Source organism: Phaenicophaeus curvirostris, chromosome 1 (genome assembly GCF_032191515.1).
Source record: "Phaenicophaeus curvirostris isolate KB17595 chromosome 1, BPBGC_Pcur_1.0, whole genome shotgun sequence".
In the NCBI taxonomy this organism is placed as follows: Eukaryota; Metazoa; Chordata; class Aves; order Cuculiformes; family Cuculidae; genus Phaenicophaeus; species Phaenicophaeus curvirostris.
In genome coordinates, this window is record NC_091392.1 from 64,943,260 (window position 1) to 64,965,831 (window position 22,572).

Genomic DNA, 22,572 nt, shown 5'->3' on the forward strand with positions numbered 1-22,572 from the left:
CTGGGGCTCAAAACCCTTTATCCAGTGGTTAACAGCTGCACACAGATCCCACACTCCTTGGGATGTACCAGGGCAAGTACTAAAGCTGGGGGAAGCGCTGCATGGCGCCACAGGCTTGACACGAGGGCACAGGAGGGGACACATGGGGACTTACACTGGAGAGAGCACTCGATGTGCTGGAGGAAGGGACACCATCCCCAGAACTTGCTCCTGATGGGGTGGACAACCCTGAGGGTGATGGTAATGGTAACGTCACTGCCCCCAGGTAGCTCTGAGCAGATCCAATGCCTGCCTGGACCTCTGACCACCAGCGCCAACTTAACATACTACTAAAGGAAAGCTGTTAAAACACATTCGGTGTACAGCACTGCGGCTTTTGCTTTCACAGCACCATTGTTCCCCTCCATAGAGGATAGGGAGGGTTGTCAGTAGGGGAAAGGGAAACAGCTGACACCACCGTCAGAGGTCAATGGAACAGCACTAGCTTGCTACTGCAGTCAGAAGTGGTGGGAAGCTCCATGAAAGGAAGGAGGCACGAAGCCTGTACAGGGGTGATGGGGTGAGCACAGATGGATCAGTGCCCCAAGCTCTGTGCAGAGCCTGTCCCACTGCCAGCACGCCTGTCCAGCAGTTTGGGGCTCATGGGCCTTTGGCACCAAGCAAGGTGAGCACAGGTAAGTGAGCTTCTCCCCAAAGAGGAAAGGTGATACAGGTGTGCAAGAGGATGCAAAGCAAAGAAAAGAGGAAGAAGTGACAGGTACTCAACCCGAGGGCTGCTGCAGTGGCCAAGATGATGCAGGGGGAGATAGCAGCCAGCTCCCAAGGGAGTCCTCTTCCCTTTCCAAGGGCTTTGAAAGGATGCAATGATCAGAATGGCCTTGGCATTCATTTTAAGAGCTAGCTTCCAAGTGTCATCAGTAAGTTTCAGAGTTTCTAGGCTTTTTTTTCCTACCCCTGAGCTGCTCAGGTGGACTCTGACCAATGGTGGAGTGGTACAGAAATACATCAGTAGAGGAAAACACTACTGTGCACGCTGTGTGGTGTCCATGTCAGTATTGGCATCCAATGCTGAGCACCGTGTTTCACGTGTTCGGCTCCTGAGAAAAGCAGGCAGTGTGCTTGGGGTAAGCTCCATCGCCATGGGGGTGCTGGTAGACCTCAGTACAAGTAAAACCACAGTGGACGTGCTCCTTAATGGTGCAGACCCCACCCCTATTTGGCCATCACCACCAAAAGCAAGCAGGGTCCCCCAGTCCAGTGAGAATCCCCTTGGGACATGAGGGTGATAAGGACCAGCTGCTCATCCAGAATGATGCCAGCTATAAGCGTACCCCCCAACGCACAGCACAACTGCGTCAAACACGTCATTTAATAGAATTGTGGAGACATTACAAGCTATGCAGTGTTCGGCAAGCCAAAGCCTTGCAGTGCCACACGGCATCAGTATCATGTTGTGGACACTGCACACGTGTTTGTACAACCAGCTGCCAGCTGTTGGAGCACATCTGGGAGAACAGCAGCAGGAAGAGCTCCCCTTCGCCACGGGAGAGGATCACATCCACACCTCCAGGGGAAGCAGCACTTGAGCAAAACAAAGCACTCCTGACTTTCCCATTGCTACCCTCAACCCTGCTGCTAAAGCAGAGGGTGGGGTCAATGGCATTTATTTTATTTTTCACAGCCCTCAGGAAAAAGAGGATTTCAAAGGGATTTGAGCACAGCTCCCTAAATAGCTCCTTAGAATTAAGAGGTTTCATGAGGGATTATTTCAAGCAGCTGCCCATGGCAGGAGGGAGAGGCTGGCAGGTGCTGGGGCGTTGAAGAGGCAGAGAAAAAGGCAGGAGCACTGTAGGTGAGCACAGGGGAGCAGGAACCCCTTCCGAGCCTCAGCCTGGGGAAGAGGAGAGCATGTATCCTCTCTAGTGGGTGAGTCAAAAGGAGTGGGGAGTGGAGGCAAGGTCACCAAAAGCAATGCACCATGGAGAAAACACAAAAGAAGCTCTTAAGAAGGAGTCACTGGCACATGCCTTTCACCTGACATCTGAAGCCTGAAATCACAAAGTCAACGCCAGACCTGCCCACAATGGCATTTCTGAGGCATGGCATGAGCTCATGGGGCTCTTCCAGTCCCTGTCTTCCCACTAAACAGGGAACCTGCATGCAATGGAGTTGGGAAGGCTCTTCTAGCAGTAAGGGTGGGATGAGTTTGAAATGCTGGGGAAGGGGATCAGATAGAGCTTGTGTAAGGGCAAACTCCTCCCTGCAAGGCTATCAATGCCAGACTTTGCAGATCAGAACATTCATGGTGGAAATAAATAGTGCAAAACAAGGGAAGGCCCCAGAATCTTTCAGAACAGGCACAGCTCTGCAGAGGCTGCTGGAATTTGGGTTGAAATGCCTCTTCTAGTAATATGAAGAGATAGCATTTCTTGGCATGGTGCTTTCTGGTGCAAAGAAGAAAAGATAGCTGGAACTTCCATTATAATTTTGATACTGGGATGGATATTGGTTCTTAGGGGCCAGATCCTGCAAAAAGCTGAGCTCCTCCACAGGGTCCTGAGCTCTAGCTTTCAGCAGGTAGAAAGGCTAAGCGTGTGCACAGTGAGCAGCTGAGCCCCAGGCGTGCAGGAGTAAGTAATAAGGCTGGAAAAAGAGCACATGAGAGAAGCAGGGAAGTGAGGCTGGTAACAATATAGACAGATAGAAAAGAATAGAAAGGAGAAGAGAAGGGAGGGAAAGCTGTAATTTGATGGTAGCAGAAGGGAAAAAACAGGAAGAAGCAAGTTGAGGCAGCTAATTTCCACTGGATGTATGAGAGCAGGGAAGCAGTGAGGTAAGTGAACAAAAAGAAGAAGGGCAGGGGGGAAAACAGAGGAGAAGGTCAAGGAGAGAAAGCTAAGCAAATGGCACATCTCATCAAATATTTTTATTATAACCCGACTCCATGCCTAATTGCCCCTGCTGCTACTGGAGTGCTCCTGGAATGATGTTCTGCACCTACCACCTACAAGACCACAAGTCAGAGAAATACTGGGACTAAAATCTCAGCAAAAGTGAGAACTGAAGATTCAGGGATTTCCTCATCCACCACGAAAGGGACTTTGTTTTTTTGACCCTTCTTTCTCCACTCTCCTGGAACAACCTGGATGGTGCAACCCCTTGAGCAACCCTCCTAGAAAACAATATTTTTGGCCAAGTGTTTAAATCATGAGCACTGGCACTGACTTGTTCTGCCTTAGATGTGATCTGCCTCAATTAAGCTGGAAAAATCAGTATCTTCCATGGTTTTATGGCCTTGCTCAACAATTGAATCTTTTGCCCATCACCAACCCACACAACTCTCAGTCTGCATTTAAGGGGAAGGAAGCTATGTGACCTTGGTGTACAGACAAAAGCAGGTTTCTAGTAAAGTTATTACTACAAAGATCAGAGGTTAACATCTGTTTTCAACACAGATGTTCCTCTCAAAGGACATACGTGTATACAAAGAGTGGTTCCCTTTATCCCCGTTTATAAAAGCAGGTGACAGTAGAATAGAAAATCCCAGCTATATTAGCACTGGCAGTCACAGGACAGGGGAAGATGACATGTCTGTAGCTGGCTGAGATAAATTGAGATGAACTATGATTGCAGCTTTCAGTGTTTGGCTTTCGGCTTTACATGATCAAGTGTTTCCTTATGTCTATTTAATAGCTGCAATTTTTTTGACAGAAATACCTTAATGATGAGATGCAGTACAGGGTGTGACCTAAGCTCGTGGTGTTGGGAGACTGCAAAACATGCACTCAAGGCTGGGCAGCCATGACCCCTAAGAGCCAGGACACAGAACAGGCTATGAGCACAAACACAAATTGGTTAAAAATCTAAAGCAATGTTAATCAAGATACATTGTTGAACTGGCAGGGAAACCAACACCAAAGGTGACTGACTTCAGCTTTAATGACCAGATGACTTCTTTCCATTTTACGCTACTGATCCTCAGGCTGGGAGACCAGCAGAAGGGGAGGGTGGCCACGTGCACTGGCTGGTCCCAGAGCTGGATAGCATGGGGGCCAACCTGCATCACGCCACAGCTCCACAGCCTGGGTGGGACAAACCTTTCCTTGGACACTCATTTATGAATTCAAGGGCTTGAGCTGAGCCTGAGAGTGTGAGCTGGTGGGAAGAAGGCCAGAAGACCTGGCGACTCTGTCAGGGTGCCAAGGGAGGAGAGAGACTAATTTGCACTGAGCCACACTGTGAGTGCACACATACGATGAGCACTTATCAAATGCTCTGAGTACACAGGCACCTCCTCACGGGGTCATTGAAAGACTGTCACAAACGGGATCATCATAGTCACACCTGCACATGGTGTTATGATGAACCACCTCCTTTCCCAAGGCTTTATAAACCAGAAATATGCTGCTGCTTTAGGACTGCTCTGAAACACCTCCCAGCCTCCTCCCAGGTGTTATATACTCCTCCAGCATCATCTACAGCAGCTCGCAGCCCCCCATGTTGTGTGTGCAGGGAGCTGGGATATGCCAGCGCCAGCAGCCGGGTGTTGAGCCACTTCTCAAGGGAAGTCAGCACTGGTTCGTGAGGGTGGGTTTAAGCATGGAGACTACGTCCTTCCACCTCCCCAAGTCGCTCCTGCCTTCTGCTGGTTAGGCTTTTGGGGTTGTCACTTCCCCAGAAAAAGGTATAAGCTTGTGCTTGTGGGCATTATGTTACATCTTACTGTTTCACATCCTGGAGCAAAGCCAGGACATGCCCTGCTCCAGTTGGGGGCAGGAGAGATTTTCACCATACTGGAAAGTCTCCCTATCACACAGCAGACCTCTTGCCTCCGCACAAAGCTGATTGCAGCAGAGCATGGTCAGTGCAGGAGACTGGCACATCCTCTAGCACACGGCCCTCAACTTACTCTCTTAACTGCATGTGGGGGTCAGGGGGTGGCTACGGCACACAACTGCAGAGGGCAGGATGCTCAAGAAGAAAAAGGCTGCCTACTTCACTAGGCTCTGGCTCACAGTGCCAGCCCCAATGGATGCTGTGGTTTTGGGGAGGTATCCAACAGCTGCCAGCATGCTGGGCTCCTCATTGGAATCCCTTGTTCTGCCACACCCTCTCCAGTTGTGCACTTGCTAGTGTCGGTTTAAGCTAGATCAATTGACAACCATGTGGAATTTGAACCTGGTGTCAGCTGGCTCTCTGGGGTAACAGCATGGCTGTGGGCTATGGGATGCTCTGCAGGTGTTCAGGCAAAAAGAAGAAGAGGAGAGAAACAGTCAGCAATCAGTCTAAGCTCTCCAGAAACATCACCTCTTGTCAGAATGGGGAAGACCTGGGCACCAGCCATTCCTCACTGAGAGCCTAGATCTGGATGTTGCATGATGAAGACGGTCACTGCACAATGCCCTGGCGACAGCTCAGGCAGAGCCTTGGTAAGCCAGGCTGGGAGGAAGAGATGTGAGAGGTTCCTCCACCAGGTACACTCTTCGACAAGTGAAAGCCACCGTGGAGCTGGGGACAGTGAGCTGTGCCGGAGAAGCTCAAGGAACAATGTGGCGTGAGCAGCTACAGGGCAGGGTGAGGAGGTGTGGGCTCTCCTCCTAGACAGCGGCATCCAAGACCCTCCCATTCATGGACTTCTTCAGCTGGAGACCGTTGTTCTGAGCATGCGTCTCTGTCTTGGGCTGTGTCATCTGCTGCAAGCGCTGCCCAGGAATGAAGGAAGAGAGCATGTCAGTCAGGAGACAGAGGCAACAGCCATGGGGCAACAGGAGTATGGCAGTGGCTGAAGGGTTAGGACCCTTCTAGCCAAGCCTCAGAGGTGGCCCTAGTTACAAAGGAAGAGGATGGTGCATGCAGCAGAAGTTACTCCACCAGCACCATTCAGCATTCTGCTGAAAGCCTCTGCAAGTCACCTTTGCTTTGGTGTTGCACACAGCACAGCAGCTCTTCCTTTTATCTGAAATACAAGGATCACCCTTATAATACAGGCAAACTGTTACCAGGCAATACCAGCTGCAAGCAGGAACAAGAGAGAGCTGCAATGTCACAGGCTTCTGTGCAGACCCATCTTCCTAGTTTCCATAATTTTTCAAGTAGGATTGGTTACAAAGCATTACTAACTAGCTGCAGCAGGTTGACAAGGTTATGGTCTGAGCTGCTGATGCACCTGCACAAACCTTTGCACTAGCAACAACTCCTGTCAAATGAAAATTACAGAGACAAGTACAGTGTGTGCAGAGACAATGGAACCAAGAACCTTGGAAAATATAGAGGGGCAAGTCATTACTGGAGGCATGGAGACTGAGCATCAGGAGTGATGAAGAAGAATGAATCACTTTTGCATGTCAGGGAGGGACTAATGCAGAAGAAAAGGCAGAGGAGGATTGAGTCTGACCTAAATAGGCATCACTAAGTCAGGAAGAAGCTCTTTCCAGCAAAGGGAAGCAAGCTTCTACTTTCCAATACCACTGAAGTAGCTGTTGCTGGGTGAAGTTCCTGAAATGTTCACTGAGCTGCCTGTGCCATTCATGGTCTTTTTTTTTCCCCCTCACATTCAAGCTCAGTAGGATCAAAATGACTTTTAATCTTTCCTGTCTGTCAAAACCACTTTATTCAGCATTGGCATCTAATTTCCCTCCAGCTCCAGCTCTATTACAAACTAATCCAGGATCTGTGCATATAAGAGGCCAAAAATTCTCTCTGCCTCTCTGATATCAACACACACACACACAATCTGTCTTTTTTCCTGCTGCCATCTGCTGCTCACTCCTGGGTCTAAGAATGATGGGGAGGAGGTCTGGGTCTCCAGATGTGTATAGGCACTGTTAGAGGGAGAGTGGGACAGAGAGGGTGCACACCAGCCGCTCATGCTGCTGACTAGCACTGCTGGTTTGACGAGATGCTGAAAGGATGGGTAGAAACATGCTCACAAGGTGCTCCTGGATGTCAGGACATACTTACACCATCCCTAGTGAAAGAAGGAATGAGACTAACCAAAGGGTTGGACTTCCATCTATACTTGCGGGCTTCCCTGTTCCCCCTTTTTCAGCTCATATTATGAGGGGATAAGAAATTCTCTAAACATCTGAGAAAGGACCTACTATTGGAATTGCTGCTATCCTTCAACCCTAAATCACCACAGTGGCTTGCATGACACCCTGGGTTTGAATCATGCAGGAATACCAATGTGGATCTCAACACCAAGGTCAAGAACCTAAACCTGACCTCAGATGAGAGACCAGAAACTGAAAGCTGATCTGAGACACCAAAACCACACAGTTCCCACACTGGAGCCCATCCAAATAGAAAGCCGAGAGAAAGAGAAGTCATTTTGACCTGCAACTTGACCTCAGCAGTAGAGAGCCTGAAGCTGACCTCAGCCCAGCAGTTCCAACCAAACACTTCTGAATTAAACATTATTCAAAATACAGCACCTATGAAGTAAACTCATGGGATTTAGATGGCATCTGGTGGCTGTTGCAGCTGGGCTGGGAAAGCCATAAATCAGTAGGCCTGCAGTGACTTCTTACACCTGTAGCTTGCAGCAGATAGCATCAAGCCAGGCACTTGGTGCACAGTGCTCTGGAGACTGAATGTCAACACCGTAAATAAAATTTTAACAGTAATTACTAGGTATGACATACAGAGACTCATGATTCACTGCTACATAAAACCCTGCTTAAGTAAAAAAGAAAACGCTTTAAACAAGATTAGAGTTACGGGTGTTGTGGGTCCTGCATGAAAGTCTGCCTTGCTTCTTAACTCCTTGTTCACTGAGCGCCCTTTGCAAAGCACAGAACAAACTACTGCTCTGTATGTCTCTGCCACTAGCAGCCCCTGGCCCTGAGATATTTCAAGATACGTGCTCAGAGGATGCTGATCTGGCTGCTGAGAAATGCCAGGCAACCAAGCTCACAAGCACCAGGCAACCAGGAACCACTGGGAACTGGGATTTCTCTGCGTTAAAAAACTTCAAGGACTCCTTTCCAATCTCTTCCAGGGCTCCAGTCCTCTGCACCAAAGAGATACCTAGGGGAAAAGGGCACCCCTGTGATGGTGACAGCACACAGCTCAATGAAGACAATGCACTGACTTAAGAAGAGACTACCTGAAGGTCTATCCACTTGGCCAGGTGCAGCCAGCCACATGCTGTCCGACAGTGCTCCCAAGCACTTAGACATGTTAGTCTGCTTGGTTCTCATTAGTTTTAGTTCAGTGTGGGGCTTACTCTAGGCAGAGAGCAGAAGGGGAGTAGTGAAGGCGTTTGTACCTGTCGGAGAGTCCCCGTTGAGGTGAAGAAACAGTACAGCATGTATCCTGGAATCAATACCATGGAGGATAGAGCCATAAGCCAACCAATTCCTTGTCCCCATGCAGGATAGATGTATTTTCCCAGTGTCAGAGGAGTCATTTCCACCACACTGAAGAAGAACACGCCCTGGAAAAAAAGCACCAGCCATCACAAGTGAAGGCATGCAAAATCAGGGAACATCAATTCATCCTTTCCTTCATTATCCTCTTAGCTCTCAAGTCTTACAGCTGCTTAAACTAGTCTAGATGCTCCCAGCCTACCAACTGGTAATTTCATGCTATTTCTCCTCTTATTATCCTATGTGAAAAGCTGGAACTGGAATACCTCTGATTTTATTCTTCACCAGTCTACTGAGACAAGCAGTGCCCCACATAAGCTTTCAAGTGAGTTAACAGAATCCTCACAGCTGGCCTCAGGAGGCTTCATCTTCATGTCAATGGCCATCTCACATCATTCTCTGTGCTATTCCTGATGGAAATGCAGGAACCAGCAAAGGCAAAATTGCTCCACAGTCAGCTAGACTGCACTTGCTGATGTCTTTTGCTCTGACAAGCTTATCAGGGGCTGAGGCTCAACTGGAGTAGGTGAGAGTCTTCACCAGCACCAGGAACAACTTTTTAAAACAGTAAATCATTTCCTTATCTTTTGGTATCTCAGAAAGAATAAGATGGCATAATTTAGATTAAAACAATCATCTAGAGCTTTCCTTACAGGTGATTTCCAGCAGGCAGTGTGAAAGAGGCTCATGTATTACTTTTCCCATTTCAGGTCTACCTAGGACCACCTTGCACCAGATCTATACTGGATCGAGAACACAGTGTTTCCCCCATAGCCTATCCAAACTAACAGGCCCTTCTGGATCCATTACTGTGGACAACATGCCTCTGTTCTTACCAGGCAGACAACAGGAGTGAAGAAGGCCCAGCAGATCTTCCACCAGATGCAAGGTTTGTAGCCAATCATTTCTTCAATGTTCCTGTAAAATCTGTTAACGCCTATAAGGAGAAATCAATGTTGAAAAAACTTCCCATCCCAGCATCATGGTCACCACCTCTCGTCACGACACAGGACAGGCCAGCCACAGCAAGAGAGTGACAATGCTGTGGTATGAGAAGGATTATCTGGAGGGGATAGAGTACAGGGACACAAAAGCAGGTTTTGCTAGCAGCTTCCATGTTTCCTCTTGAAGGACCAGAGGGCAGAAGCCTAAGCATCTGTCAGTTCGTGCAAAGGCCTTTGTGGAGAACTGGAGAAGTGAGGTGGCAGCCTTCCAGTTCTAATTTTCTAGAGCAATCAGACTAAGCCATTTTCAGTTGCAGAGTTTTCATTGGCTTCACAGTGTGACACTTCAGAAATAACTCACCATGCTATGTCTTTTATACTTACCATAACACCAAGAAATTGAGATGGTCTCAAAGAAGACAAGAAAGAGAAGACACATGCCACTGGCTGAATAATAGTCAAACAGCTTGAAGACATAAATGCCACCCTGAGGAGACAAAACCAGGCTCAAGGACATTAGTTATAGATTACAATCAACAACATCATCTGACTTCTTGGATTGTTACTATCTGCGTCTACTGGATTTAATGCTAATTTCCTTGGGAAGTAGTGCTGACATTGCAAGATTTCCATTAGAATCTGGTTCCCAGCAGCAAAACTGATGTGCTTCTGCACTTAATTAGCCAGTCTGTTCAGGCAGGGTCAATGATGAGGAGAAAAGTGGAGTTTCACTAGGCTTTATTATTTTTCTCAGGTTTAGATGGAGTCACTTAATCTAGACTGCTCTGCCCCTCACAGACTTTTGCTGCCATGCCTTCATATAAACCTACAGTGCTCCTCAGCCACCAAACCACTCAGCCCCGATCTCCACACGTGAACTTTGGCTTCAGCTGCAGAGGTTCAGGGCTGCAACAGACTGGTCTTGTTTATGTTACTATACCCTTTGCAACAAGTGTTCCCTCAGCTCAGGCTCCATTGGCTTGAGCCCTCATTGCAAACAGCAAACAACCGAACCAGACCAACAACAGGATAGTGATAAAAATTATGGAGGCAAAGTCACTTGAGATGTAGCAGTGATGGGCAAGCCCATCGATCCAGCATTAGGCCAACTCTTAGGGATGCTGTTACTTCTCCCAAAACCCTCAGTGCTGCTGTGTTACACCAAAGTGACTAGAGAGGTACCATTAATGGAGGTATATACACAGCTATTTGTACCTGGGTGATGTTGGAGAATCCGATGAGATAGGAGATGAAACAGACTACTGCAATGAAGATCTTCTTCCTGGCTCTCAGGAGATGAGGATACTCATCCATCAGGGCTGTAATGAACCCTTCCACAGTACAGAACTACAGGAAAAGGTATACACCGAAGATATATATATTAATGTCTTAGCCTGACATTATCACCTCCAACATTTAACTCTAATGTTGAGAGCCTCACTGCTTTCAAGCACTCTCTGCAAACACTGAAGAAGAAAGAGTCACCTCTTCACAAAGTTGGTCAAAAGTATCTTCTGAAAACATCTCTCTCTCTCCGTCTATAGAGGGAGCTAAAGGCACCAGGGTTAAATAACTAAGATTAGCTGAGATAAATCTCTTCTTTCTTCCTTCAAATGCTTGAGGGTCTCCACGTCTCCCTGTTTCCCTCCTGTTGCCAGGCTGTCTGTCACAGCAATGCGTCTGTCTGCTGCTGGGACACACGCAGGACCTTGCTTGCTCTTCCTTTCCCATGTGTGCTCTTCTGAGCCTATTCCAACAGCGCTTGTGCCATTCAGTGATCTAAAACACTAATTAAGGAGCTGCATGTCCCACTGACTAGTCTCACATGCATGTGCAGAACAAACAAATCTCTATCTAGTCCTTTATTTCACTTTTTCAAGCACAGTACATTAGGTGCACATAGCAGATTAGAAGTCCATCCCCACAGCACATGGTCTTTCTAGAGCTGAAAACACCTGGCTGGTTTGTGCAGCGTTGTACTATGCACCAGTATATTTATGCTGTCTGCACCATAACATACAAAGGAGTTCCCATGACTGTTACCTTCAAATCAGTTTTCCTACTAGTTCTGCCCTACAGCATGGATGCAGTTTGACTGTGTATATATATGTGAAGAGCATCCTTCCCTCCTATTTCTTGTTAAATTGTGAGATTCACTTTTATATCTCACTCCTAAAACCTGCCGGTAACATACAGCTCCCAGAGATCACATCACGCCTCTGGCTAAAAATACTGGGAAGTTTATGAGGGCAGCAAGGTCCTAGTTTCCCTGTTCACCCTTAATAAATGTACGACCCAGTGCAATGAAAATGAAGGAGGTTTGTATAGGGACACAAGAAGGAAAAAAAAACCCCTAGAGTGGAAGTAGAGGTACACAGGCTAAGAAGAGCAGCAGAGGGCTGGAATGATGTGTGGAAGAAAAGCAGCAAGTCCGAGCCCTGCCTATAGGTGGGCAGAGACAGCAGAGCTGGCACACTGCCTGCACCTGGGTCTGGATTCCACCTGGGCACAGAGCAAGGCAAAGGGTCTTATTTCTAGTCAAGGGGTTTTATCCACATGGTGTAGTGTGGAAAGCTGGTATTCCCAAAGTGCCAAAGGTTAACCGATTCAACTCAAATTTTTAATGAGCCAAGCCCTTTATGTTCAACACAAGTGCTATTAAAGCATCTCTTGCTGTCTGGGCATGGGTTAAGCTGCTCTTCCCATCCCATCCAGCTCATTGTCTAGAAGAGTCAGGGCTGAGGTGGCACCATAGTGTGAAGAGCCATCATGACAAAAAAAAAAAAAACCACTGTCGAAAGCTATTCCTTCCATGTGGATGCATGGCCAGGCGTTGCCGGAGCCATATGCAGGGCAGGGCAAGGCAGTGATGGGGAAAATGTTCAGAGGGGAGCCACAGGCAGTCAGTGGAAGAGGGTCGATCTGAGGTGCATCCAGTGGAGAAGAGGCCAAGAAAAAGATGCCACAGATAATGGGAGGGAATAAAACTGGCAGCCCTTTTGGTGCAGAGAGAGGGATCAAAGTCAGGGAAAGCACAGAGGCAAAGACGGGGAGACAGCTGATGGGGAACAGGGCTACAAAGTAAGTTGAAATTTCTTTGCTTCGTATCAAACTTAAGCTGCTGTGTAATGCATGAGGTGGGTACCACCACATGGTGGTACACCACTTTTTCTAGCCACAAAACAGGCAATGGCCTTCATACCTCTTACTGAAAACTATCTCACACCAGCCTCAAGCTTCAGAGGTGATGCAGCCTGGAGGAAACTTACCTTTCCAACCCTGGGGACTGCAGCTCCCTTGGCTGGCTTGGGGTCCGTATTTCCCAGCCTGCACATCCAACCTTAGATGCCCACATGAGATAAGTAAGCATCTGAACGAAAGCATGCAGCTTTCAGAAGGGATGAGCATCTGATCATTGTGATGCCTCCTGTTTTCACCTTTGCCCTGTATATGTACTTGTGCATACAGGTGGATACACAGATATGCACATACATGCACACTTTAGTCTGCTTTCCAAAAAGTTGTTTTCTCACCATCTCCAGCCATAGTTTCTAGCACATATTCTGTTCTTCCTTATGCCTTACCCCAAGATGTTGTTTCTCTCCTAAATATTTTATTTCCATTCACTTCTCTCTTTTGCTCTTTTTCACCTTCAGGGTCTTAGTCAGTACACTAGATGCTGTGTCCGATAAGCTGAGTCAATATATTTGGCACCTCAGCCTGAAGGAAAGTCTCTCTCCCATCCTCTTCCAGCGTAAGGGGCTTGCTATTCCCTCCTTGGCAGAACCCATGGGCCTGTGTGTGTTTGACCACAGCTGCCAGATATGCAGCAGAGAGCCAGGAGAGCGGGTATCGCTGCTGACAGCAGGAAATCCTCATGAATAACCTGTGAGAGGCAGCCTCACATGGGACAGACACAGGCTTGCAGTCACAAGGCTTTCTAGCTCCCCTGGGGAGAAAATATCTGACCTGGAAACTGGTAGGTTAAAAGAAAGCATTAGCATATTATGCAAGAGGGTTGAGATGCAAGAGACCTAAAGCCCAGATGGATGAGAGGCAGAGTGAACATTAAGGCACACCAGCAGCAAGTGGGGGCACAGGAGGCAGACACGTGTCTATCAATATAGGTCGTTTATCCTGTTCAAGTAACAGCAGATGAGATGAGTACCCTTGCAGAAAGAGGCTGATATAACTGTGCTGCATCTGCAAAAGACTCACTACCAAAGCTAAAGGATGCAGGTGGACCTACTCCCACCAACCTTTAGAGGCTAGGGCTTGTTATCACATTGCAAATGCAGATCTCAGCCCTTCCTTCCTTCACAAGCTGGGCTTCCAAGCATCTCCACTGCGCCTACAGACCCATGCCCAGCTAGTGACAAGTAGCAGCCCCAGCCCAGCAGCCCTGGATATGCAGGGTGCAAGAAAGGCCCTGTGGCTCTGCTGTACTGGACTGGGCTGATGACCCAAATGAAAAATGACTGCTCATCTGCAAATACCACAAACAGTATTTAAAGAGCACATAGCAAAGCCATCTCTTTTTTTTTTTTAAACTAGATGCTTCAACATGCCTGTGCAGTCACAGCTAGCGTTGCAGCCTGTGTTGTTTTATATGCATAAGCTGTCCTGCTGTTAATGGCATGCATGATTGCATCAGAGCTCCAGCACGCAGATAGAAAGCTTCTTCACATGTATTTATCTGTGCCTTTTTGGAAGCTTTTGTTCCTTTTGATACTTCATTTCTCCCTACACACCTCCAGGCAATGATAGTCCCCTCAGACTGCCGACCCTCCGAGACTAGCTGTCAGAAGGGACTTGGAGCATTTCAAGTGGTATTTCAGGAGCAAATGCAGCAAACATATTCCATGCAGTGCTTAGAAGGCTTATTGTCAGGTCTCTAATTATTTACCAGTGCTGAGTGAATAATCCATGGAGGGTAGGATTTTTTTCTTGTAAATCTAGCTTCTTATGGAACATTTAGTTGTTATTTGAAATTATTTGCCAAATAATGTCTGTGGGAATGCAGTCATGAGCTTTATGATGTGTTACAGGAGTATGCCATAACTGAAAATCAAATTTGGTTGATTAGATTTTCCTGGAAACCAGATGTGACGTTCAATTTTGTACCAGAGGCTTGCACTGCAAGCAAAGAGTATGGGCACAGGAAGAATGTGATAGACCCAGCATAGGCTTTTGAAGGAGCTTTTGCTTTTGATGCACTCAAAAGGGAGGCATGCTGCAATTAACTGCTTCAGTGAGTTAATCAGACTTTTATGTTGAATTATCAGGAAAAAATCTGTTAAACAAAGTTACTATGATTTTTGTTTTGTTTTGTGAGGGTCCTGAGGGGAACAAGGTAGACACATTTTGCTGCATAAAGCAACTTCCCCCTAGATATCTTGCAAGATTTATCTGATGACAAAGAAGTCAGGATATCCTTGCACCAGCCTTTCCTAAGGCATGGCTCCTTTATTCTGCCAGGACCTACTGCTCACCTACAAACCCAGCCAGTGCACTTCACCTCTGCTGAGGGACACATTTTTTATCAACAACAATGCTAAAATGCTACATCAAACCACCATCTCTACACCATGGGAGAGCCCTAATTCAAATGTTGCATCATTGCATTTCTCAGTGCAATTTGGTGATACCATGCCAGAACACTGAGTCTGGCTGGAAAATGGTACCTTGTGCAGAGATGCTCCTCCCAACTCCTGGGAGTAGAGAAGATGGAGGCTTTCTACCCTGACCTATGAAAGTAAGATGTAGCGATGACATTTTCTTGCCTCAGAGGAAATGCAGTTTGGTCAAGGCGACATGGTAAGAAGAGCCAAAGCGTTCAAACTGTTGCTCACAAAATACGAAGAGAACTGCAGTGGCCACAAACTATTATCATTCAGGCATGAAATGAAGAAATCAATACTGATTTCTCTTACTTCACACACCTATTCTGGGGCTGAGAGGAATCACGTCTTACAAGAACAAAGCCATTACTACTGGAAAGAAATCTTTCTCTTTTTTCCCTTTCCCGAAGCATTTTGGCAATGACAATTTCCCACAAACTCACTCTAGTGAGCTCAGCTGCCAGGGTTGCCCAGCAAGATGGGGACAAGCTGTGCCCACACAGCAGCACTGGCACATCACTAGGACCAAAAATTGAGCTGATTGGAGAAAAGCTTTCCAAAGATCCTCTCCTCCTACAGAGAAGCAGAGATTGTGTCATAAAGCTGACTGGTTCTGCTGGAAGTTGGTCATTACTCTTTATTTTTAATTGGCAGCAGGACAAGGACTGGTGCATTGGGTAGTGGTCAGATACTGCTGCACTTGCAGTATATGCCTGCATCAAGGCAGAGCGCAGAGGAGATGATCACATGGGAGGTTTTGTTTTATGCAGCTGTATCTCACCATGAAGGGTACAAAAATACCCTGCTCATCACTGTCCCAAGGTGCAGAAGAGGACACCACTATTGCATCTGTAGATAACTTTGTGTCTTACCCTACTTTGTTCCTGGGTCGCCTCACCTGACTATCCAGACCCAACATCATCAGCATGGAGAAGAAGAGGATCGACCAGAGTGGGGACAGGGGCAGCTGTGTGACAACCTGCGGGTAGGCAAGGAAAGCCAGTCCAGGGCCTGCAGTAGTAAAAAGAGGAATGAGTCCATGTTTATAAAGTATTTGATGGAAAATCTGAGCTAAGGGCCACAGTTGAACAGAGAAACAATGATTGCTGTCAATAATTGCAGGTATTTAATATAGGAGCTAGAAACACCTGAGCCTTTGCCCATAACACACCACTGCGGGAGAGGTGCCTGGTGGTAGGATGGGGAGGCAGGAATGACTGTAGAAACACTTTGCCTTTTCTCTTCTTGTGAGCAAGAAAGTCCTCAAACTACTGCTACCAAATGGAGCTGGAGCACTTTGCAAGAAAAATAAACTGTTATTCGGAGCTGGTTATAACTTTCTTGATGTCTTTTTTTTTTTTTTTTTCCGTCACAAAATGCTGTTTCTTGAGATGAAAGCTTTCCCTGGGAAGACAGCAATTTCAAAACATGTTTTTGTGCAAAAAGGCACAGTCCCATCTTGGTTAAAAAAAATTATTCTGAGATTACAATTTCAAAATTTTGCAAGGAAAAGGGACTCCAAATTTAGATCACGTCTACTGAAAACTTAAGCAGTGTCTATTCTCCACAGGAAGGTTTCAGAAAGTAAATGGCCTAAATATTTCAATTCAGCAAAAGCACGTAATACTTCAGTAGTAAAGCAAGGTGAACATTAAATGAAGGCAGAGGTGTCTCTCACAGTCAGAGTGCAATGAACATTAGCCATAGGTGCCAGAGACCCATCTTAGTGGGAGGCTGTGCAAAGAGGGTTGCACACTCGTGTCCCAGGAACGGCCTGGGAGCATGCCATGCTCACTGACAAACTGCTCTCAAAGGTAGCTGTTGCATTTGAAGCTGGGTTTCTGCTTACCTGAGGAGGCCAGTTCTGAAATCGACTTCTTCGTGATGTGCGACATGAAGCCAACAATAGAGAAAATAACAAATCCAGCAAATATGCTTGTGGTAGAGTTTATACAGCAGACAATAATAGAGTCTCTGGAAGAGAGAAAGAAAGAAAACAAACCATCTGCAGTTCCCTACCAAGAGGTCAGGAGTGAAGGATGGGGTCAACAGAAGGCCAAGCCCTGCCAAGAGCAGTTCCTGTACCATGGAGAGGTTCACCATAGCACAGGTGAAGTGTTAAGTGTCCTGTGGGCAGGTGAGCCCCACTACAATGACCGTAGTGTGTCTTATTATGCTGCATGTTGTCAGTGAAGGGGACATCAGAGGTAAGGCACCTCAGACTCACTGTGACCCCTCCCTCACCCATGAGCACTCGCTGCCATGCGGGAGGCTGGAAACAAACCCCAACAGACCTGTAGACATTGTTGTGAAAAGTGTTGTAGCTCCCCAGTGCGATCAGGGACCCCAGCCCCAGGCCGTAAGAGAAGAAGATCTGCGTGGCTGCATCCATCCAGACCTGCAAAGAAGAAGCAGGGAGAGGAGTGCAGTGGAAGGGATTCCATGCTGGAGATGCGGCTGCTGCAGTAGCTCAGTGCAGGCCTGTTGGAAGGGGCTGGATGCATAGTGCAGGGCTATGGGCTTGGCCATCCAGCTCACTGGGGCAAGCAGGACCTGCAGGCACTCAGGGGTCACAGGTGGCTTCAACAATGGCTTCTAACCCAAGCTCCAAGGAAATGTTTGGGCCACTGACTGGAAGCATCACAGGATCCACCTTGAAACCTGTAGCTGTGTTGACTGCCAACCATGCTGAACACGTCTGAGGAACAGACTTTTTTCAATGCCTTTCTGAACATATCTCTCTAGGGTGAGGTAAGGCTCAGAGATGGTGGTGCGTGCAGAGAGGAATAACGTACATGTCTCGTTCAGCCCCATTTTGTCTGTGGGGTGGTATTCTATGCATTTGTGTCACACAGATGCGTCCAGAGCACACCATGTCCTGAAGCCACTGCACATCCCACAGCTTTCCAGAGCTGGCAGGGCCTTTGCACCTCAGTATCCCATGGGAACCAGGCTGCCAGGGTCCTTTAACACAGGACACTGAGTTATTTGCCTCTCCTACCTGCAGTGTTGGGAAGGGTCTGCATCCTCCCCAGATTGCAAGTGCATTGAGACTACAGCCTAGCACAAGACCAGATGTACATCCCCAGCCCTTCAAAATGCATGGTTTGAGGCTGGTTTCAGGGATGGATGGGGATGGAGGAAGGGTCGTACATCCTATCTTCTGGTCTGTGTTCTTCAGCCTCTGATGCAGGTCAGAAAGGACTTGAGCATCATCTGAAAGTGTCCCTGTATCCACTCACTTCATCATAGCTCCCCACCAACGGGTGCTGCACTCCTTGAAGCCCCATGTCCCACACTCACCCACTGCATTACTCCTCCGTTAACCTGTCTCTCATTTTCCAGCATGAATTTTCTTATGTAAATAGCTCTGGAGAGCAACTTGCAAAGTTGTTCCCAGTGCCTTAAAGCCTAGAAGGCACATGAAATGGGGGCAGACTATTTATTCCTTAATTGCATAGTATTTAAACAGTTCTTCTGATCCTGAAAGCACCATTTCCAGCACTAGAGTCAACACAGCTTGCAGAAGAGCGAGTTTCCTGCAAGAGGGATCATTGGGCCACCTCAGGAAATGGTGGCTGTCTAGTTGTCCCTTCTCACACGACTGGTGACCTCTGGAGCCACAGAGGCATTGCTGCTGCAAGAGGTAGCGTCTGTGTCTCCTGAAAAACTGTGCATTTGCAAGCATCCCTGCTTCTCCTGTGTGTCTCCTGTGCTTTCTCTGACCAAAGCAACATTACTGGACACCATTTAAGCACTCCCAAAAATTGCTGCCGTGTGTACTCTAGCACTTGCGCTGCTTCTGAGCCCTCCATGCCAGTGTCACTGCATTCCACTTTCTCTGGGACCACCAGATCAAGGCCAAATCACCAGCCCTGGGATAGTGAAATGAGGCTCCAGAGGGCAGGCTCTTTCAATGGATTATTTTTTTACTTACCCTGCTACATGAATAACACTGCTAGAGTACAGCAGAGCTGCTGCATGGATTTCTACCCATGAGGGGCCCGCCCTTCAGCTTTGTCTCAGCCCACTGGGGTTGTGACTTCTTGGGTGGGGAACTACTCTGGTTTATTTTTAACACTCAAAATATTCAAGGAAAGTGCCCAAGAAGACTAATAAGGAGACAACCAGGAGGTAAGAGCTTTCCTAACTAGGCTACCAACCTCAGAGTCGGAGAGCTTTCTGAAGTCAGGTGTGAGGTAGAAGAGTATCCCCTCCTTGGCTCCTGGCAATGTGACTCCCCGGAAGAAGAGGATGAAGAGCATGAAGTAGGGGTAGGTTGCCGAGAAATACACCACCTGTGAAAGAAACCATGGAAGAGAAGCTCTCAGCCCACCAGTGCCTAGGAGATTTCCTGCCTGTGGTGGCATTGGGTCCAGCATTTCCCCCTATATGGGCAAATGGGCTTCCCATGCACTGCTGCTTCTGGCAATATTTTCTTGTATTTTCTGTCTCACGTTCCCATTCTAGTAACATTTCTGGCTGTTTGAAGTTTCTCACTGCCAATGACACGCAAGGACGCACTAATCGCAAAAGTAGCAGGCTAAACTCCAGATGAATTGCCCAAAGAGAAGGGAATTGCACAGGGATAAATTTAGTCCACAGAAGTAATCCCTTTAAGTCGTCACATCATAATTTTGCAGAGCTAAAGCTGGTGTTTCTCTATTCCAATGCATCAAGCAATGTTTTGACTCCATCACTTTCTTTTCAGCACTGTTGTAGCGACTCCCAGGTACATGCCATCCCTGATCACAGGGCCCATACTGGCAATCAACAGCAGTTTGCTCTATCTGTATAGCTAAAACCTGTTTGAAAGCCACCAGAAAAGCTAACAGCTTATGTAACCTGTGCTTGAAGTGTTTCTTTCTGATCTCGGCTCCAGATTATTCTTTTCCTAATACTGTCCTGGTACACCATGCTGTGCTCTAAGTAACACATTTCAGTATCTCAGGATCATTGTTTCACTAAACTCAGTAATTACCCTTCTGCTCTGCTAGCCTGAAATGTTACACAGTGAATAACAACGTGCTTTTGATCTGAAAGTCTCCCACCAATTCCTAAAGGGTAGCAAGAAAATTTTTAAAAGGAGTGGTGAGGTTTTTTCTGTCAGCATCGTTTTAAGAGACTTTGATTTTCAAAATGGGAGCCCAGAAGAGGCATTACTCTCTCAAAAGGCTGTCCCAAGGCAGGAAATGCTAAGTAATCTCCAAAAATCTCTTCCCAAGTCCTTTAGAGAGACCAAGCTCTCAGATGTGGGACTTTACAGGGAAGAGTTATTCTCTATGCCTTGGCTAAGAATTACCATAAACACAATAGCAAATTTTACAACCACAAAAGGTAAATGTCAGGAATTTAATAGCATCCATTGTGATTCTGCCTCACAACACCATAAACTTGCTTATAGCTACTCAAACAAAATTGACTCCAGAGGACATTTCAACAGCCAAGACCCAAGCACGGCACTGCGAGGCAGCACTGAAACACACAGTCCTTGTTCCATACCTTGCCCGTCCACTCCACGCCTTTCCAGATGGAGAAGTAGACCAGCACCCAGGCCAAAGCCAGTGTGCCAGCCAGAGGCCAGCGGACAGTGCCGGGCTCCCCCAGGCCCCCAGACATCTGGTGCATGTTCCTCCTAGGGGTGGGAGAGGTTGCGTTAATGGAAAGGCCGACCTCTGGGGGCAGAGGAACGGGAGATCCTGCAGGCAGCTAGAGGGTGAAGGGCTAGGTGCAGACAAAGCCCTAGAGGAAGCTGAGGCTTATTGTGATGGGCTAAAGAAAGGAGAAAGGAAGTGGAGAGGCTATTATATCCCCTCTATCCATCTGACCTGTGGCTGCACAGTGCATGCCATGCCCATGCCCGAACTGGCCAATGGCCGGTTCTGACCCCTCTCCGGCCAAGGCTGTCAGAGGAAAGGTTCTGGCAGGCATGGCCACAGCCCTGGCAAGCAGGTGCGATGGCCACGGTAAGGACGAGAAACCTGGTGTAGGCAGGCTGGGGACGTACTCCCAGAACTCGGTGACGGCGCTGGTGAGGTTGGTGGTGTCACTCAGGGAGTAGTTGGAGAAGCAGCGGTCAGTGTTCCAGGCATTCCCACAGCTCTGCCATGGCAGGTCCTGCACCAGCACAAGCACAGCAGGGTTATCATTAATGGGACATCTTTGAAGAGCATCAATGAGAAGAGAAATTTGTCTGCTTTTAAACTGAAGCACATTTTGGTTTTTGTTTACCAAAGAGGCTGAGTGGCTGATCGGTATGGGCAGGAACTTTGCAGCCAAAAGCATGAAACAATTTTCCAAAATAATGATAAATTGTGACACGGATTTCACAGGAAACAATATCACAATGTGATTAGGGCAGTGCTGTAGTTCTAATAAAATGTTAGCAATTCCCCAGATAGAAAGCCATTTCCAATTAACTGTTGGTAATTAATAGTTACTAATTAAAACAGCTACCAATCAAAATAGCTCCAGGGGAATATTGTGTTTGTAATCATTATGGCTTTTGGCTAGCTTCACTCAACAAGTGGTTGGAATTTTCTGCACAAATAATAAACACTGATTTGTTTCCTATCTCTCATTTATACCAAGCTTCAATGCTTAAAAAGCAATGTTGCATTGAGAATGGAGGCTATCAGTTTGTCTATACGAATAAACTACCATAACATAAACCCAGAAGTAAATTCAAAGCCTAGTAACTATTTCATGTCTTCCCCTGCCCTATTTATTAGCAGCACAATGGAATTCCTGGGATATGCTTATACCATGGGTAGGCAATGTGATGGCAGCACATCACTACAGATTTAATACAATCAGTTCTGGTGCTGCAAGCGATGAACTGCAGCATCAAGGCCTGTGTGAGCACGGAGGCCAACTCACCCATGCCATGTTGTGTTACGGCCGAGGTAGCCCAGCGTGAGCAGCTCAGATATGCCTCCAAGTGCAGCAATCTTATTTCCTGACTGCAGTGCATGCAGATATATTCAGAACGGCTATTCTGGATGATTTCCCTCTGCAGATAAGACCTCAGGCTCCAGGTCAACAAAGACTTAAGAAGATGTTTGTATCCATACCTATTCATCCATGAACATAGACCCCTTTACAAATACGATCAGTGTTTTAAGGGCTTTGTAGCATCAGTGCCTTTGAGTGCTATCTTTAGTCCTCATCTAAACCAGTTCACTGCAACAGAAGATAATTCCTAAGGTGCAAGCTAGCTTGGCAGAAGAAGGGCTGTGGATGGGCAGAGAGGGATACCCTGGTGGCCACTCAGGCCGTTTGCACCCACCCAGGGATTTCATTGTAAACTTGCTAATTGCACTGAGGCAAGTGCAATGGCTCAAGCAGCACTGCACAACAGCCCTTAATCCAAGCATTCTGCATATCACAGACACTGCACAGCTCTTATAAGGAGGGACAGGCAGCAGGACAGTTTGCTGCTGCTCCATTTCCTCTGAATTTCAGAGGACAGAAACTGCAGAAAGCAAAGCGGGCTCCTAATGAGGTTCAAAATTCTCCCAGTGCAATATTGGAAGGACAAGGGACATGCATCAGACTAGCTTTCTTATTTATTTATTTATTTCATTTATTTTTATCTCGGGTAAAAGAAAAGGCCTTGAGCCAAACATCTGGATCTAC

The 22,572-nt window shown here is 47.2% G+C and overlaps 1 protein-coding gene across 1 annotated transcript in view; it reads right to left on the minus strand.

Annotated features, from left to right (window-relative positions):
* Positions 1-5,254: 5,254 nt before the first annotated feature.
* LOC138722459 (sodium- and chloride-dependent GABA transporter 1-like) overlaps positions 5,255-22,572 on the minus strand; it is a 35,305-nt gene continuing 17,987 nt past the window's right edge. The window contains exons 5-15 of the mRNA XM_069860654.1: positions 20,942-21,051; positions 20,437-20,569; positions 19,098-19,232; positions 17,229-17,332; positions 16,784-16,908; positions 15,833-15,945; positions 10,529-10,660; positions 9,698-9,800; positions 9,206-9,306; positions 8,270-8,437; positions 5,255-5,702 (exon numbers count right to left, since the gene is read on the minus strand). Coding sequence (XP_069716755.1) covers positions 5,598-5,702; positions 8,270-8,437; positions 9,206-9,306; positions 9,698-9,800; positions 10,529-10,660; positions 15,833-15,945; positions 16,784-16,908; positions 17,229-17,332; positions 19,098-19,232; positions 20,437-20,569; positions 20,942-21,051 — 1,329 coding nt within the window. The 3' untranslated portion in view covers positions 5,255-5,597. The remainder of the gene's footprint in view (positions 5,703-8,269; positions 8,438-9,205; positions 9,307-9,697; positions 9,801-10,528; positions 10,661-15,832; positions 15,946-16,783; positions 16,909-17,228; positions 17,333-19,097; positions 19,233-20,436; positions 20,570-20,941; positions 21,052-22,572) is intronic.